The sequence below is a fragment of the Silurus meridionalis genome, chromosome 1, assembly GCF_014805685.1.
Source record: "Silurus meridionalis isolate SWU-2019-XX chromosome 1, ASM1480568v1, whole genome shotgun sequence".
NCBI lineage: Eukaryota > Metazoa > Chordata > Actinopteri > Siluriformes > Siluridae > Silurus > Silurus meridionalis.
Window position 1 is genome coordinate 25,874,437 of NC_060884.1, and position 20,126 is coordinate 25,894,562.

General features: G+C 38.9%; 1 protein-coding gene across 2 annotated transcripts in view; it reads right to left on the bottom strand.

The window, feature by feature from the left end:
- Nucleotides 1-20,126, bottom strand: part of raver2 (ribonucleoprotein, PTB-binding 2) — an 86,731-nt gene that overhangs the window by 55,875 nt on the left and 10,730 nt on the right. For both annotated transcript variants that reach the window (XM_046857232.1, XM_046857221.1), the window contains exons 2-3: nucleotides 19,628-19,694; nucleotides 4,268-4,740 (exon numbers count right to left, since the gene is read on the bottom strand). In XM_046857232.1, coding sequence (XP_046713188.1) covers nucleotides 4,268-4,740; nucleotides 19,628-19,694 — 540 coding nt within the window. The remainder of the gene's footprint in view (nucleotides 1-4,267; nucleotides 4,741-19,627; nucleotides 19,695-20,126) is intronic.

The window sequence follows — 20,126 nt, forward strand, 5'->3', positions numbered from 1 at the left end:
ATTTTCAAAATTGATGATCTCCTGCGATTATCACATACAACAGTTTACACAGAATGGTGAGTTTACACAGAATGGTGAAAAAAAACAAAAAACATAGAGTGACAGTTCTGTGGACAGGAAAAGTCTTGATGAAAGACATGAGGTAAATGCGCAGCTGAGGGTGCTGAGATGGATGTATTAACTCGAGTGATCAATCTTTATAACTGTGCTGCAAAGAAAAGCATCTCAGCATGCACAAAACATCAAAGCTCGAGGTGAATGAACACCAGCAGAGGACCACATCAGCTTCTACTCCTGTCAGCCAAGAACAAAAACCTATAATAGGCAAAGACTCACCAGACACTTTTTTTCTAGTCTGCCCAGTTTATAGAGTCTTTATGAGTCTGCTATTCTCAAATTCTACATCTTGACTGACAGGAGTATCACCTTGCAGATTCTTCTGCACAATTCTCTGTAAACTCTAGAGACTTTATTTCCTATTAATATAGTGCTTTACACCAAAATGATTATCGTTATAAACTCCCCTTTATGCATTACTTTGCATCTCTCACAATGCTCTGCTATAGCTAGCTATAGCAAGTAAAAATACATTTAGAGATATTAAGCAGGTAAAAAGAATTTGATCCACATGGTCTTCTGAGAGAATCATTGCTTGCTTTGCCTTTTTTATGCTGTTGCTGATGTCTACTGAACAGCAAATCAGAGAACTCATTCTCCAGCTAGTCTTTGTTGCTGATTTAAGATGCATAGTCAGCTCAAAGGGGCATGAAACACAGGTCACCTAATGCTAACAGTAAAGCTCACACTGCAAAATCTACATCTAGCATCTGAAAGAGGATAATTTTGCTTTGCCATATTGCTTGGTATTGAAGTCTCCTTCACATCCTTCTCTTACAATGAAGGTTATGGAAGTTCTTCATCACAATTTAATGCACACAAGCTGCTGATTATTGTATATTATTATTATTAATTATTATTGTAAAAATTGTACACTGTTGTTCATTAATTGTTCATTAATTGGTTTGGTTGTTTTCTGTTTTTTCTTTTTCTTTTAAAATTATTTTACGTTTTTTTTTACATAACTAGAATGTATTTTAATAAATATTTTAACATCAGTGGGTCAGTAACATCAGTAACATCTGCTGTTTAATAAAAGATCAGTATACAACTAAAAAGAGAAATACTGATAAGCAAAAAAAAAAAAAAAAAGAAAAAAAAAAGAACCAACCATAATCTCAGCCTGAAACAGTATGACGAACAGAAACTAGGAAGCACTCACAATTATGCAAATTGCTGGCTAATAACTCTGCGTGTGCCTACGCATCCATATTCACCACGCTACAATGTCGTTTGAGACAGCCCTAATGTCTGGAATCTTCTGTGTGGAGGCGACCACTCTCATTTTCTCTACTCCGGGAACAATGCTGACACGTTGGAGCAAACACCTCAGACTCTGAAAAGCACTAGACAGCTGGAGAGACACAGTGGCTTGAAAGGACAACTCACACACCCACACACAGAACAGTAAGTGGGGAGGAAAAAAAACCTGAGAGAAATATTAGCAAAATGATAAATGTAATTACTCAGACATCAAGCTGAACTTCTGGTGCAACATCTGTAATGCAACATCACTACTGTTACCTGGTGAAGGATCGAACCCAACTGTTATCCATGGCAATCTATTGGTTCAGTAGGATTTGACTGGTGATCAGATTCAGATTTTGCTAACATCAGTTGGTGATTATAGTGCTGAGATCCAACAAACCTGCGCTGAAACGATTCCTAGAGTAATTTGAGCAAAAAAGAAGCAAATTATTTGCCTCAATGCTTCATTTAGTCCAATGAAATACTCTTGGAGCACTGTTTCCCCACTGACCATTATTACTGATGTACTACCCCCTAAACCCTCTGGGGTCTCCTATATAAACGTGGTGTACGCACAAAACAGGGCTGGAAACGAGCGTACACCACTTTCCATGCTAAGGATGTGCGCTTTATCTGTGTCACCATTTCCCCTTCTCACCTTCTGTGTTTTCCCATGTTGTGCGTACACAGAGCTCAGAGTTTACTTACAGGTGTACACCTTCCCCCGTCAAGTTTGGTGGCATATGTCCGTTTTCAGCCTCGTTTTGTGCCTATGCCATGTTTATAAATGAGACCCCATGACAGGTAAACACAGAAACCACTGCACAATGAAAAAATGGAGGAACGGAGAAAAGACAGCAAGGGGGGGGAGAAGATTCAGGCCAAAGAACACAACAAAAATTACTCGATTAATCAATGGACTAATCATCAGAAAACTCGATTACTAAAATAATCGACAGCCCTACAACAAACTAATGAATATAAACAGGACATTAATCTATATTATCACCTGCAGCAGCGGCCCTCTCTTCATATTCATAATACTGCAAATCTCTTATCACTGACCTTTTCGTTCTTAGCAGTATGTTCTTAGCATGTTGCTAATCACAATAGTGAAGGTGTTTTCATGATGTACTCATCTCTGAAATTTTCCATAACATTGATGCAAACTGATTTTGATCTATATTATATATACTCAAACTTTAAATCCTGTGGTCCATAATGTGAAACGTCTGAGCAAAAAAAAAAAAAAAAATAGTCCAAGCCCAAACTGGTAAGATTATTAAACTTTTAATGTTCTTAACAACAAACAATTGGTCCAAAACTTAGCAAAAAATATACAATGCACTCGAGTCCTCCTGTTCAACAATTTCCAGGTTTATTTTTACTATTTGGGAAAACATGGAAATTCACTTAGAGTCATCTTGTATGCAAAAGTTAAATCATTATCTTTGTTAAAATTGTTAAAACACGTGTCTGGGTTCACAAGTATTTGTTTAACACTCATCAATACTAATGGAACAACACTGACTTTTTTCTGTAAAACAATGTTGTTGGTTTTTTACCCACAAGGCTTAAACATTTAAAGAAATCAAAGAGAAGTTTTCCAATACTGGGTTATCTCTTTGTTCCTGTTGTTAAGACCAATCAAAGCTTAACCTTTTACCATTTTGGGTCTGGGCCATTTTTACCTCAATAGACTAGAATAGGAATTTGGATAACTTTTTAAAATCTTACAAAGTCCCTATTTTATTATCATTATCAATATATTTATCACATTTATCAAATGGCTATAGTTTGAGGGCAACAGAATAAAGCACTTCTTTTCTACACTATCACTTCATGCTTATTTGCCGACTTGTTTTTCTCTTCATTGATGTTCCAGACTGAAGAGCAAATCAGAGAACCCTTTCATTTTCAGGCCGCTAATTTGAGATGCACAGTCAGCTCTAAAGGGCAACAACAAGGGTTTACTGCTTGATTTGGTTTTGGTTATAGATCATACAAAAGCCTGTTTCCTGGAGTGTGTTTGTACTGAAAAATACAGATATAATGGAATATTTTCATTTGTATATATCAACGTAAATAGCACATACTTGAGATCCATAAAAATGGCAAATATGACAATTACGGACAGGACTATCCTTCCAGGGATATATTCTTCCACCTTGTTATGTAAAACGAATCCTGTATGAAAACTGCCTTAGCATGCCAACTTAGCATGTAGTTGTCCAACATAAAGCCGAAGCCTGAAAGCTTAGAGTGAGTCAGAGTAGAGCGGTCAAAGCTTTCTGATCTTCATCCACCTCCAACACATCTGACTATAGTGTGGGTGTAGCTCTGGTGCTTCATGCCTTTGTGAGGGTGCGAGTATCGATTAGCGTGTCGGCTAAAAAAACACTTCAAGCAGCAAGGCTGGCTTCTGGGTTTTTAAAAGGTTTTGATTAGGAAGAAAGAAACATGATCCAGCATCATATGATCCACTCTTCTAGATAGAGTATTGATTTTGCAGGAGATTGGAAGGGTTGAGAACAAATGCTGTATTAACGCTAAAGTGAACTCAAACTGAGTAATGTTTTGTTTGACACTAAGGGTCTGGATTCTTAAAAAAAAAATTAGAGGAAGAGTAAAATGACGTTTACACACACACACACACACACACACACACAAAAAGAAAAAAGAAGAGATATTATTCGCTCGATCACAAATTGTAAATTGCAGCTAGAACCCATACAAGGTTGGTAATTTTACACAGCAAGACGTATCTTCTCTCCATTAACAACTTCTCTCTACACAAGGAGGTGGGCAAGTCATTTATTTTACAATCCTGCATGTGTGTGTGTGTGTGTGTGTGTGTGTGTAAAGTTTCTAAGCATAACTCACTCCTTTCTCTGTTGCTCACCTGGCAGAAGACGGGTTTGTAGCGCTCAGAAAAGATGTGTGCTAGCTCTTCAGAGCTGTCAAAGTCCATGGGCAGCCGCTCCACACACAGGCACTTGGAGTGGATGTGGTGGGCTGTGCTGAGCTGGTTGACGTCGCTCCACTGCACCATAAGCAAGCGCTCGCCCTGCACTTTACCTAGCAGCTCGGACCGAGCCCTGGAGGCTGAGTCCTTCTTCATGTACTCCACAAACCCATAGCCCTTGGAGTGGCCTGTTAGCTCGCTGTAGACGAGAAAGCAGCGCTCAATGTTGCCATAGGAGCGCACCAGTTCCTGGAACTGCGTGCCCATGAACGTGTGAGGCAGGTTGGTGACGCAAAGCAGCGAGTCGGTGGGCTGCAGCTGTACGCTGATGTCACGACCACGCACCGAGGTCTGGTGCAGTGAACGGATGGCGTCCTGTGCCTGGTCGCCATTTAGGAGCGTTACAAAAGCTGGCAAGACACACACAAACACATATAAACATCAATATACATATAAAAATAGACCAGCAAATGAAGGGCAAGTACAAAGACGCTAAACATGAATAATTAATGAACAACATTCTATTCTAAAAAAAAACATATACAAAAAAATATACACACACCTCCTTTTACAGAGCATATAATAACACAGTAATATTGAACATTAACACTAAATAAAAGTCACAGAAGAAAAACAGATGGTACTGCAAATGTCAAGGGAAATGTTCAGGGGATTCCCTATGGCTCGCCACTGGGGCCACTTTAAATTTTTAATCCTGTTTTACCTCTTAAAGGCTTTTGACACCAGATGCGTCACGTCAAGACGTCACACAATTCTATTTCCGCAAGCATTACAAGCCACATCTGCCATATCAGAGGCATCTGAGCTGAGTTTAGTTTCTGTTTTTTCTTTATTAGCTATATTTAATGCCATGCAACAGTGATTTAGACTATAGCTGGGCCAAAATCACATTACAATACATGAGGACACTACTTTGTCACTGTAACAACAGCTTAAGAACATGTATCACAAAATCATATCACAATATACATTTTATATCAATATATTACTTCAAATCCAGTGAAATCAGACACACTATCTATTTTCCGTGATTTTACAACCTGTTGTTGCATAGTGTCTGAAAATAATGTCTGTCATTTTCCACCGACTCGAGAAAAAAAAAATCCCCTTGTTCACTGTCCCACTGTCGTGTGTCAATTTTGTAATTAAAGCTGGCAGATCACTACAGGGCAAAACAGGCTTAGTGATGAAATCTAGAGCGCAAACAAGACTATTTGGAGTTCCTCTTTTTTGTATTTTTGGGTATTACAAATTGTATTTTTTATTAGTGGCCTCTATTGTTGTTCTTACATTCTATTATATAATCCTGTACAGCAGTATGAGTTCCAAATATATTTATACAAGAAACTAATGTGGTAATGAGGAACAGAAGAATTGCAATTATTAAATAATAGAATCTACCTGGCATGGCTGTTATCCAAAGAGATGACCTTATTCCATCTATTATAAAAATGTTAATTCACTATATAGCCTAATGTTAGTCATCACATCCATATGCCATCAGTTGGAAGCACACAATAGACTTGGACTTGATCTCTGTATGCTGTAGCATTATAATTTCCCTTTGGAACTAAAAGACTCAAACACGTCCATAAAGACATGACTTGCCAAGAGTGGAAGAACTTGAGTGTTCCCTGACCTCAAATCCACCGAACACCTTTGGAATGAACACAAATTGCCTCCAGTCCCAACATCAGAGTGCCTGATCTCGCTAATTCTCTTTTGGCTGAATGATCCAAAATCTCGACAGCCACATTCTAAGTCTAGCGGAAAGTATTCCCTGAAGAGCGAAGCTTATTATAAGAGGAAAAAGGGAATAGAATGGGATGTTTATCAAAAGCAAATGAGTGTGATGGTCAGGTGTGCACAAATCGATTTGCTGGAAATGTAAATTCACCTTCTCGTGAATGGATATGCTTTAGGTTGTACAGAAAAGCAGTTGAGACCTGGTTCAAGTAAATCTTATTCCAAGAATGATGTTGCTAGACATTTTTGTGTCACTTTGTTTTCCCAATCCTTAGCTTTTCCAAAACACTCAGCCAGGGGAAAAGAAAAACACAGCTACAGTACAATTAGCAACTGACAGCTGTGCTGAAGCATTAATGATCACTCTGGAGCTAATGTAGTACTTGAAAAATCCTAAGCAAAGGGTCGTCTTCGTTCTTAGTTCAATGTTTAACAACGTTCAGCATGTCCAGTAAATAGCTTCTAATGTAGGGCTCAAAACTGATAATTAACTAATGATGATTGTTTTAGATCCATGATGAGGGCGATAATAAATGAATGTAGGAGTAAGTAAGTGTCTTATAAATGGACTCATATACACATCTCACTGATAATACTTCCTTAAAAACTTTCTTAAATCCACGGTATTATCCTTCCTCACTTCTATTGCTTGGAGTCTCTTCCTGAAGACTCTTTATCTTCTGTACAAAGATTGGCAGCAATAGACTCAGACATGTGAGCAGATGACAATAAATGTAGCTTGACTGATTTTTTTTTTTAAATTATTATCACAAAGAAATCATATGACAAAGCTTCTCAAAAAGCTTATACAATAATCTTATAATTCACAGCAATTTGCTAGTGACAGGCTTGCAACGGCCATTTTAAAAATCACAAAAAGAAACGTGATTATAGGCTTTATCTATAAGCATGACAATTGCTACCCCCCCTCTTTTCTACTCCAGAAAGCAGAGGAGGAGGAAACTTTATTGGCTTAAAGCCTGTAATTCTTCTTCTATGAGACAGCTATAGCAATGCGTAAAGAATACACTAGCGTGAATCTTTTGTGAACATTTCTGGTTCATATATGAAGGGGACCACAGGTGACTCGGGTCGTGAGCACCAACATTCCTACTGCATCTGCCATGATGTTCCGTCTGTGCTGTATGCCTCCTTTATTTCCTAATGTTTGGTTTGCATCCATTTAGCTTGTTAAGATGTCAGGAGTCCGCTCAGCTTGTATCATGGCGCTATCCGTTCCCACTCCCCACCTTTCACTGACATACAAATGGGCTGTTCTGACATTGGGAACAATAGCGCTCATTACAGCTCATCAGCACTTATTAAGCCGGAGTGTGAAAGATCACGGCGTGGAAAGCATGAACATTTTTGCATTCTCACTCCTTAATGGATCGGAGGAAGAATGCAGATGCTTCTTCCAGTCCTCATTAGAGGCTGTTAGACGTCATTACTGCTGACTGTGCCACCAGGGCATGCAAAACATGCTGATTTTGAGTCACTACTGCCAAATGGAGCTGTGGCAAAGTGCATCTCACACGATCTGCCCCGACACCGCGGCTCATTATGGCTCGTTAGGCTGCGATGAGGCCGTGTGTCATTACCAGATGGCAAGAGGGTGACCACTGAGTTTAGTTTCTTTGGGCTGAGATTTGATCGAGCGTCCATCCCCCTGCAGTTTCTGTCACTAGGAGACCACAAACAATCCTTCACCTGCTGCTGCATGGTGGGATAATAAGGAGGGAATCTTCGAGCTACAGTTTAATAGAGCAAACAATACACAAAGGGCAAAATCAACCCGTATACAAGTGCTGCGTCGCAATCTGCCTACTATCTGTCCTCAACAGTATCTGACATTTTTAATCAATGTGTCCCAAACTGTAGTATGTTATAATGAAAATCACAAAGGTACAGTGAGGAAAATAATTATTTGAACACCCTGCTATTTTGCAAGTTCTCCCACTTAGAAATCATGGAGGGGTCTGAAATTGTCATCGTAGGTGCATGTCCACTGTGAGAGACATAATCTAAAAAAAAAAATCCAGAAATCACAATATATGATTTTTAAACTATTTATTTGTATGATACAGCTGCAAATAAGTATTTGAACACCTGAGAAAGTCAATGTTAATATTTGGTACAGTAGCCTTTGTTTGCAATTACAGAGGTCAAATGTTTCCTGTAGTTTTTCACCAGGTTTGCACACACTGCAGGAGGGATTCTGGCCCACTCCTCCACACAGATCTTCTCTAGATCAGTCAGGTTTCTGGCCTGTCGCTGAGAAACACGGAGTTTGAGCTCCTCCAAAGATTCTCTATTGGGTTTAGGTCTGAGACTGGCTAGGCCACGCCAGAACCTTGATATGCTTCTTACAGAGCCACTCCTTGGTTATCCTGGCTGTGTGCTTCGGGTCATTGTCATGTTGGAAGACCCAGCCTCGACCCATCTTCAATGCTCTAACTGAGGGAAGGAGGTTGTTCCCCAAAATCTCGCAATACATGGCCCCGGTCATCCTCTCCCTAATACAGTGCAGTCGCCCTGTCCCATGTGCAGAAAAACACCCCCAAAGCATGATGCTACCACCCCCATGCTTCACAGTAGGGATGGTGTTCTTGGGATGGTACTCATCATTCTTTTTCCTCCAAACATGTTTAGTGGAATTATGACCCAAAAGTTCTATTTTGGTCTCATCTGACCACATGACTTTCTCCCATGACTCCTTTGCATTATCCAAATGGTTATTGGCAAACTTAAGACGTGCCTGGACATGTGCTGGTTTAAGCAGGGGAACCTTCTGTGCCATGCACGATTTCAAACCATGATGTCTTGGTGTATTACCAACAGTAACCTTGGAAACAGTGGTCCCAGCTCTTTTCAGGTCATTGACCAGCTCCTCCCGTGTAGTTCTGGGCTGATTTCTCACCTTCCTTAGGATCATTGAGACCCCACGAGGTGAGATCTTGCATGGAGCCCCAGTCCGAGGGAGATTGACAGTCATGTTTAGCTTCTTCCATTTTCTAATGATTGCTCCAACAGTGGACCTTTTTTCACCAAGCTACTTGGCAAATTCGCCGTAGCCCTTTCCAGCCTTGTGGAGGTGTACAATTTTGTCTCTAGTGTCTTTGGACATCTCTTTCGTCTTGGCCATGTTAGTAGTTGGATTCTTACTGATTGTATGGGGTGGACATGTGTCTTTATGCAGCTAACGACCTCAAACAGGTGCATCTAATTTAGGATAATAAATGTAGTGGAGGTGGACATTTTAACAGGTCTTTGAGGGTCAGAATTCTAGCTGATAGACAGGTGTTCAAATACTTATTTGCAGCTGTATCATACGAATAAATAGTTTAAAAATCATATATTGTGATTTCTGGATTTTTTTTTTTAGATTATGTCTCTCACAGTGGACATGCACCTACGATGACAATTTCAGACCCCTCCATGATTTCTAAGTGGGAGAACTTGCAAAATAGCAGGGTGTTCAAATACTTATTTTCCTCACTGTATTTTCAAAGGGTGGATCTGTGGAACCAAATCCATTTTAGAGAAGTGTAAATGAAATGTGGAAAATAAATCAAGGAAATGGTGATTTAAATTATATAGCATTAAATTATATAAGAAATAATGAACGAGGAAAAGCTGAAGTTGGTTTATAATGATGGCGTGCGTAACCAGGCAGCGACATTCTCTTCTGCTCTCGCAATTTCCAAAGTATGTACTTACTCTTTACAAAAACTGTAAGGAAAAAGTAAAAGAATTGGGACGCAGCAAGAGACTCCGTTTTCTACCTGCTGCAGTATGGCATGTCAGTTATCAGTGAAAATAAAATGATACAAAAATAAAATACACATCTGTCACAAGCACAAAAAAAGCGTCGACTGCATACTCAAGGCTGTATCTCCAAGGGTGGACTAACCGAGTCCAGGCTAGGTTCAACAGCCAGAGGTTACTGTTTAAATGTTACACAGTGTTCACAAGTTTACAATGATCAACTTGATGCCACAATAAAACAAATTCTCATTCCATACCTCACCATCTGCTCCACTACACACATTCACAAACCCCAATCTAATTGACAGTAAAACTATTTTTTTTCACCAGCCGGATTAATTATTGCACAGAAGACGACCTTCTCGAAATCTAAAATATATGCAGATATTTGGCAAAGACTGATAAAACAATCATATAATTCTCACTCTAGCACAACATGATGACAGCATATTGAAAGAAAATAAATAAAGATTCTAGTCAGGTGCTAATAATATCTTATACATACAATGTGATGACAGAACACCAAAGCCAAAACATCAGCCAATGACTTACTGACCTTTTTTTTACCAAGGTCATGTGCTTCATTAGAAACTCGGTCAAAAGTTCATAGTTTGTTAATTCTGGATTAAGTCATTTAACTTACTAGCTCACTGTATATTATTACATTTTGTTAATCTCCAATCAAATCTGGGCACTGCGCTGGAGCTAATGAATTTATGATACAATAAGGATATTCCTACTGTACTACACTTATTGATCTTTCTTGTTGGTCCATTGAAAGTACACAGTTCAATAATAAAGCTCATCTATTACTATACAATTTGAATACAAGCTCTTTTTTTGTGTCAATTTCTATCACCTGGTGGACTACTGTCAATTCACAGGTGACACCTAAGCAGGAACAAAGCGACTTCTCCAACACTGATACCAGTGCAACACACAACCATACCACCATCTGTGTCAATGCTGTGAAGAGAATGGTCCATCATGCAGATGATATCTAATCAGCAATAGTCCTTAGATGTCCCTTTCCACTAATAACTGTACTAAATGAAAGCTGATCAATGCATAAGAAAATAGTAGTAGTGCATTTTCTACATGATACAATTACAATGACTGTAACTGGAAACAGTGGATTTGTGACAGAACGTCAAACTGTTTGGTCTCAATTCATTTTAGCTATAAAACCCGATATTCACATGTATACAGTGATGCACAGTGGCGTTACTCAACAACATGACACAGCATGGCAAGACAAACATCCTAAGTGGAAAATGCTTTAGGCAACTAGCAAATAGAACAAAAGCACCAACTGCAGGCTCAGTATTCGCACATTGAGGAGAAAAGCTATGACTCTGTCACCTGGTGGTGCTTCTGCATTGCTTGTTTGCCTAGCAGAAATGTTTAAGGGCTCTAGAAAGAAGAAAAGAATCGAAATAACAAAAGTGGAATAGGGCAGAATAATAGAGAGTATAATAAATACAATAGAGAAAAGTAGCACAGAACACAGTTTAAAACCATTAAAATATATAGAAAAGTGTTAAATAAAGAAGAGCATGATGCCATAGAATAGAATGCAAAAGAACTGAACAGAATAGAGCAGAAAAAGAGTAAAATAGTGTAGAACAGAATAGAGCAGGGTAGAGAAGAGCAGCAGAGAACAGGAATTAGAGTTAAATAGGTTAGAAGATGGCGGGAAAAAGCATAACAGAAATTAATAAATTAATGGAACAGAACAGAACAGTATAAAATAGAATGTCCTGTTGTTAAGTCGACAGGGTAGAAAATCATAGAATAGAATACAGTGAAGGTGAACAGAAAAAAGCAAACAAGGAAGGATAGAATTAGAGACCAAGGAAGAAATGAACAGAGAAGAATATAAAAAAAAGTAGAATAGAATAGAATAGAATAGAATAGACAAAGGAAAGATTTTATAAAATAGAGTAGACAAAGGAAGAGGAGAATAGAACAGAACAGAATAGACTAAACTAGGGAGAGAAAGGGAAGATTCGAATGCAGTAGAATCAAGCATAGTGGGTAAAATAGGTAACTACCTGGCTGGATTGCTGCTCACTGACTCACTATGATTAGCACATTTTGGTTAACAGTGCATACCACGGAATTGGGTTCACTTCTTCCTTTTTTTTTTTTTTTAGACAAGCATTCATAGGTTTTGAGTCTAAAGATATATTTAATAAAGTTTTTAAATTTTTCAACATACTGAGACTGAAATAAGTGCAAACCTAAAAAAGGCTGTTAAAATGAAATGACTTAAATGCATTCTTTAAAACAGTGACTAATGTCCCTGGTTGTATTGTGAATGATTAATCAGTATCACTCATTCAAAAAATAAATCCATCAAAATGCTGACAAAAAGCTTCTTTGTGTGTGTGTGTGGAAATTATTATTAACCATAATGTAAAAACTATGATAATATGATAGAATATAAGTTAAAATGTTGAAAATAACTGGCACATACAACAATAATAAGTGGAAAAAACAAACTGACAAAAACAAACATTTAAGATTCCAAATTCCTATTGAACACAACAAGAATGAGACTAAAAATAGCAAACACACTAGGACAAACGACCATATACACCCATAAGCTCCGTGATAATGAGCAGTCACGTTAGTGAACAATCCTGCCTAAGTGCTAAAACACACTTAGTAGACATGATTGAGTGCACCAGCCTTCATCGTCCTGCCTGAGTGCATGTGAATGTGTGCGTGTATGTATATGTGTATGTGCAGACGCCCACACTTGCCACTGCATCAATTAATGATGATCTCTTCCTGCTTTTCCCAGCATCACTCAGCTGGCTCGAGTGGTTGTCGAGATCCGCTTGCGACTCCCACACATTCTGGCAAAAAGCCCCTCTCTGACTTCAAGTGGACAACAAGACCCCCACACTGCTAATGGATCTGTTTGCTCCGCCTTTTTCGATCTTCATCATCTTCTTCCTCGTCCAGCTTACACATGCAAACCAATAGCATTAGTTTTCATGCCTTTTGCACAACCTCCTTCTTCATTTGGCTGCTCCCGTTAGGGGTCACCACAGAGGATCATCCTTCTCCATACCACTCTGTCCTCTACAACTGCCTCTTTCAAACCAACTACCTGCATGTCTTCCCTCACCACATCCATAAATCTCCTCCTTGGCCTTCCTCTTTTTCTCCTTCCTGGTGGCTCGATCCTCAGCATTTTCCAACCGATGTAAGATAAGATAAGATATACCTTTATTCGCCCCTTAGTGGGGAAATTTCTCAATTTCTTATCTTATGTACCCCATGTTTCTCCTCGGTACATGTCCAAACCATCTCAATCTCACCTCCCTCACCTTGTTTTCCAACAAAAACCTCAACATCTTCAGCTCTGCTACCTCCAGCTCCACCTTCTGTCTTTTACTCAATGCCACTTTCTCTAAAACATACAACAACTCAGGTCTCACCACAGTCCTATAAACTTTCCCTTTCACTCATACAGATACTCTTCTATCACAAATCACTCCTGCCACTCTTCTCCACCCACTCCACCCTGCCTGCACTCTTTTCTTCACTTCTCTAACACACTCTCCATTACTTTGCTCTGTTGACCCCAGGTACCTGAACTCCCCCACCTTCTCCACCACTTCTCCCTGCAACCGCACCACTCCACTGCCCTCCCTCTCATTCATACACATGTACTCTGTCTTACTCCTACTGACTTTCATTCCTCTTCTCTCCAGCACGTCTTTTGCACAATGATGAAAAGATCTTCAAGTATAGCTCATGATTTAAAGAGCCACTAGTATGCATAGATGCAACTATGACTTCTATATTTCTGTACTGGAAGAATAGAAGTGTGATCATACATTTCCTCTGTGAGTATCCTCTGTGTGTCTCTTATTTTCAGATTTCAGTAGTGTCAGGCTGTGTTACAAATCAGCCACTGTTTTTTATGCTGATAAATAGTCCACCAGGACTGCGAAAACTGTCAAGTACAATCGCATGCCAATCGATGTCCGTGTTGTAAATCAGTCATTTACTAATTGGATACATCAAATGACAGCACATGGAACAAGTGCTAGGGTGTGAAGTGACATCATGTGGGCTTTGACGGAGCACTTCTCGTCCCTTTGGGATTTGCAGTGAGCTGTTATCACCACTCTATCTCTTTCTGCAAGATAAAGGACACTAACAGGCAAAACACCAGAGCACTGCCAGGAACATGAGTTAATAGCCCAGATCTTCAATGACCAGGGATCACTGATCTGTGAGATAATCACTATATGGCCAAAGGCTGACCATCAAACCCATATGTGGGTCTTCCTCAAAGTGGTGTCAAGGTACTGTCTGCTGCCTAGCTGTCTAGCTGTCTAGTGTCTGGTTGGACTCTAATTGCTTCACTGATGCTTTTGCCTATGTTATAAACTGGTAAAATAACATTAAAACTGCTGACAGCTGAATTGAATAACATAAATTATCTTATTACAATGGCACCTGTCTTATATTAGGCAGCAAATGAACAGACCATTCTCAAAGTTGATATGTTGGAAAGGGAGAAAAATGGACGAGTGTAAAGATTCTTTGATAAGAACCAAACTGTGATGACCAGGTCAAACCAGCAACAGGGTCATGGGTGCCTAAGGTTTACTGATCCCATGGGGAGTGAAAGCTAGCCCATCTGGCTCAGGCCCAGAGTTAATATAACACAAATTGGTCAAAAAGTGAATGCTGGCTCAGATACAAATGTTTTAGAATAAAGTGCATCAAAGATTGTTCCATATAGGGCTGCATGGTTGCAGTTTGACCAGATTTCCCATGTTGATCCCTATCAACACCTACAATAAGGTAAGCAAACAATGGCAATACGATGCTCTGTACAATGGCATCTTGGCATTCATTTCAATAGAGGCCCCACCTCACATCTTACAGGATTTGTTTCAGATTCCACAGTACACCTTAACAGTCTTGTAGAGTCTACGACTCAACGGGCCAGAGCTGTCTTGGTGGAACGCCACAACATGACATAGGCGGTTTTAGTTTTATGGCTGATCAGTGTGTAATTCACACTCTATTTTCCCATGATGTTGTTTAACCAACCACAGACTACCAGCATGAGTCACATCTGAATACACAACATAATCTTCAATACAAAAATGCACAGCTAGTTACACTGAAGCATGCAGGAACGAATCACTTAATTAAGCACCTTGACATACATAGTTCATGGCTAATTACTACTTGTTATCATAGTATGCTGAAAATGTGTGACAATAGCAAAATCCGATTCAGCTATTACAGTGGAAATTAGTACCTCATGGTCACATCAACTTTAATAGCCCACAAATGAGAGGATCCAGAAGGCACATTAGAAACAATTAAGCATGAAAAAGCCATTATCTAACCCAAGTGTGCTGTAAGCTCCAACACAAAGCTTGGTGCTGAAAGAATCCACGTTTATTTAGAACAAGGCTTAATTACACTGCTCGTATTACTGAGCTACTGTTACCATTATTCAAAATAGGAAACAGAAAAGTGTAAAAACGCAGGTCCTTTTAGCTATTAAGGATTCTCTAAACCTGGCTTAGCACTGGTTTTAAAGCAGTCTAACACATCATTTTCTTGATAAATGCCAGAAAGCAATAAATAAATAAATAAAATAATAAATAAATGCATTTGAGAAAGAAGAACATTTTGCATTGTGTTCCTCACTTAGGTTTTATGCATTTATCAATTATTTCAATTCAAAATAAGCCTAAATGTAAGCAGTGCTGACAGCTATGTAAAATAAGCTGCCTTGTTTAAATATCTTTTTGTGCTGGAAATATGCCACTTTATTTTTAATTTTTTTTTTTACTTTTGATATCATTCAAGTTTCAGGCAGCGTTTATTAACCAAACACCATATCCAAATAATTTGAAGATAGATTTACATTAGACTCCAATAATAAAAATAATTTACACTAGACAAAATACAAACTAGATGCTGACATTTTTGAGTCAATTTGGGTCTTGACTTGTGACTTTGACTTGCGACTTAAAAGGTGTCGATCACTCTAATTGATACTTGGGATCTGAAATTAAACCTGAGATGTCTGGCTTAACTTTGAACACAGAACGTGACTTAATTGAAGAAATGCATTTGGACTTGTCTGTCTTGACTTGGGACATGATTTGGGGTTTGAGTGTCTTGACTTGGGGCTCAGCCTGGGATTAGACATGGGCTGTGATTTAAAACTTATTGAGCTTGATTTAGGATTTGACTCACTCTAAGCTTTTACACTTGGTAATTGAAAACAATGGCTTGTTCCCACCTCTGTTAACAAGTCATTTTTGTACATGCTAAGCGACATAAAGTGCATCAACACATTACACTACACTTATGCCTTTGTAACCAAATGCAGCAGTGATAAATTACACAGTGAAATAAATAAACATAGAATTCATAACTCTTACTTGACAGTGTGGAAAATTGCCTATTGACTACACCAGGCTAATTACAGTTCCGAAACGCCTGACAATACACCCCCCACCCCCCTTATATAATTAAAGAGAATGCAATATTAAGCAGTGCTTTTAATAGTGTTTGCAGATTTTTTTTTTTTCCTGGAGAGTAAAGCTGGGTTGATCAGTGCCAGACCACAGAGCCCAAACAAATGTTGTATTGTTCAGCTCTAATTTTTATGCCCACTGTCATTCCACTAACAGAAAAAACACCATGCATATCTTCCCAGTGCAATCACTTATTCCCCTTCTGAAACAGACACACACACCCACACACACACTGAGACTTCAGTAAAGAAGCAGATCCTGGTTTAATAATCGAATACCATACAGTATGTTACATTATAATGCACACACTTCACATAACTCTTCACAATCAGTTACATGTGCTCAAGTCTAAAGTGAACTTTTCGCAGGGGATTATAATTTTGCCTTCCATTAAAAGAGTAAGCAGTACTTAAGAGCAAATCCCTTCATATGTACCCTTCAACATACACACAAATTCAGATGACTCACTCCATCTTCATCTACTATTTGAAGTCAAACCCCCCACAGTACAGCATTTATTCATAACCTTTAGAATATGTCAGCAGGCAAAAGGCAATGATTAGAGAAAGTTTTATATTTAAAAGTCTGCCTAAACCACCCCCCAAACACACACACACACACACACACACACACACACACACACACACACACACACACACACACACATGCACACATACACATACACTCCCTCTGTGTGATGACTCAGAGCATGCTGCTCTCTGAAAGCATTCTTTAGTGTCTTTTCAGAAAGCAGCACCCGCATTTCCCTACGAGCAGAAATCGCTCCATGAGAAATTTCTGCAGCGCAAAAGACTCATTACAGATGAATACCGGCGCCAATTCCATAATTTCAATAACAAAACAGTGCAAAAGCCAGAAGCACTTCTTCTGCTGCATCCATTTTCTTACTGATATGCTCATTTTTCAATTTCTTGGACTTACAATTAGGCATGCTAGAACTGCAGAAGCAAGTTATAAATGCAAGGAATTTATGTAGTTGATTGAAACAGTTCAATAATACAGATCATTTTCCTATTCTGTTGAATTCTCTATTCTGTTTAATCAGACAGTGGTGATTAATTTTGTATAACAGGAGCCCTGACAGTAGCAGGTGGCTGGTTTTCAATTGGTCTTATGATAACGTTATAATTCCAATAGTTACAACATACACTGGAACGTGACTTGCAGACGCTTTCACAAAGAAAATTACACAGCTTTATGTGAGAAGGCAATAATTAGGAAGGCATATCCAGTGTTAGTACCTCTTCACGGCGCATGATGTTTACTAATTACTAAAGGGGTTTAGATTTGTGTAGATGGCTTTTCTGCTCCTATATTCACAATGCAACAAGAATTATACAGTGGAGTTCTGAAAAGCAGAATCTTGTATTACCAGTAGTGCAAACTGACAGACAGAGAACGCCAAGCTGGATAACTCAGAGGTCAGTGAACAAGCTGAGCTCAAGTCTGACTGTCTGAAATAAGAGCTTGCATTGTCACTATTTTTAATTTGAAAGGCAGTTCATCGTTGGCAGGCTTTTGGCAGATTGGATGGTTTTAGCCAAAGGTCTTTCACGAAACCGTGCCCCGTAACAATGACATGAGAGGAGGATGAGGAGGGAGAAGGAGGAGGAGGAATTCCCTTACTGCTGCCAAACAGTTTTGTGAGTATCAGAGCTCACTTTCTGCTATAAACAGGCAAGCGCTCTTGTTCTCCCAGATATCTCTGTGTCCATGTCTGTCATTCTGTCCTCATGAGACACTCTGTCCTCTCTCTATTCTCTCTATTAACCAGAGAGCCGTTCCGCAGTACCTTGCGCTTACACTATTAGACAACGCTGAAGAGAGTGTTATGTTGCCACCTGATATTATCAGAAGAAACAGAGATCTTTAGACCTCTGCTGGCTATCAGACAGGAATTCTCGGCACCATGGGGTAGAGGGTGAAGGTGACAAGCCAAGAAAGCCAGGAGAGTATGAAGGGTGAGATCACAGGGTTTCACCTTCATCCCCAAACAAGACTAATTAGAGAGCAGGAATGCCTTCGACATAACTGTGGATTTTATGACCCACTGATATTTCAGAGCTGTTTAAGGCACAAGTTGCCATGTGAACTCTGCTTATCTGCTGTCAGGTCTATATCTGCTGTAGAGTTGTCCTTCCTATAATGCAGGGATGAAAATCTCAATGGATTCAAAAGCATTTAGCTGTAGATGTTTGTGCAATTATATATAAGTGTACTTATTTGTATAATGTCTGATGTACATCTGATGGAAATGCAATTTATTTTATTTTTTTATATAAAGTTAAATAAAATAAAAAATGACTGTCTACTCGTTTGTTTCTTTCTTTATCCAGTCATGCTCTTTCATCAAACTATTGGACAGCCCTTTAATTCACAGCACAGCAAACTAAAAAACTGTAAAAAAAAACAACAACAAAAAAACAACAAAAACAAACAAAAAAAACCTGTAAAATCCTTGACATCATAATCTGCTGCTCATGCTGTGCATGATTGTAAGTTTAATCAAAACCTACAATGTGGATATCATGTGGAACATGGCTTTGTTAAGAAGAACTTAACATCACAACTAGCTATTTAGGCTAAGCAGCACTGCACACTGCCATGCTGTGGCAAATAAACAAACAGCAACTTAATAAATAAAGATCAGATATGATACCATGAAATAGTCCATAAAAAACATGAATAAAAACATTTTTTTCTCTAAATTTTGTCTTTAAACCTGATTTTCTGTTGATTTCAGTGATATTAAACTGTTTCAGATAAGCTCATCATTCTGTTAAACTGTAACCCCTGCTAATCTGCTATGGATCAGTTTTTTCTTTCATAACCCATCCTATTATGTCCAGTTAGAAACATTAACCACTTCAGTTCCCATATATTTTCCCTCAAATTGAGAAATAAAAAGTAAAACTAAATTGACAGGCTGAATATTTGCTCTGTAATTTGCATATATACTGTACATCACACAAGAGTTAAAGTTCCAGACCCCATGTTTCTGATATTTAAAGTACTGCGTGATTGAGAGCTGAAGCATCTGTCATTAGTCACTCCTTCAATGTGGAGGTCTCTCAGGTAAGTGTGGCAAATCAGACTGTGTGGGCAGACAGGTTTTCATTGGCAAGTGTTTCTGTGTCTGGCATGGAATGGTTTCAGAGAGATCCATTAAAAGCATGAGAGCTGTAGGATGATGGAGGGCAATTACCTGTGCCTTTGTTCCGGTCCACAAAGCAATACTTGAGCTCGTACTCGCGTAGAATATCATGTACTTCCTGCAAGAATATATAGCAAAGAGATTGAAGTGTTAAAAAATGTACTGAGACTTAAATCACATTCCTTAATATAAGGTTCTGATCTTGTGAAACATTTACACATTATGGACAAAAGTTTGCGGACACCATCACAAAGTTGCCACAAAGTTCAAAGCACACGACTGTGCTGAATGTCTTTGTGTTTTGCAGATTTACAATTTCTCTTTATTGAAACATGTTAAAACATGACAGTGATTCATGAAGACAGTTTGTCAATTTTGAACTGAAAGATCTTGAGCCGTTTGGGTTGAACTAAACCATTGAGTGCAACGTCCAGACCCCCAGACCTCCTCACCTAACATCAGCCCCTGACCTCACTAATGCTCTTGCAGGTGAAAGATCACATGTGCCCACAGCTACACTCCAAAATCTTAGGGAATGCCTTCCTGAAAA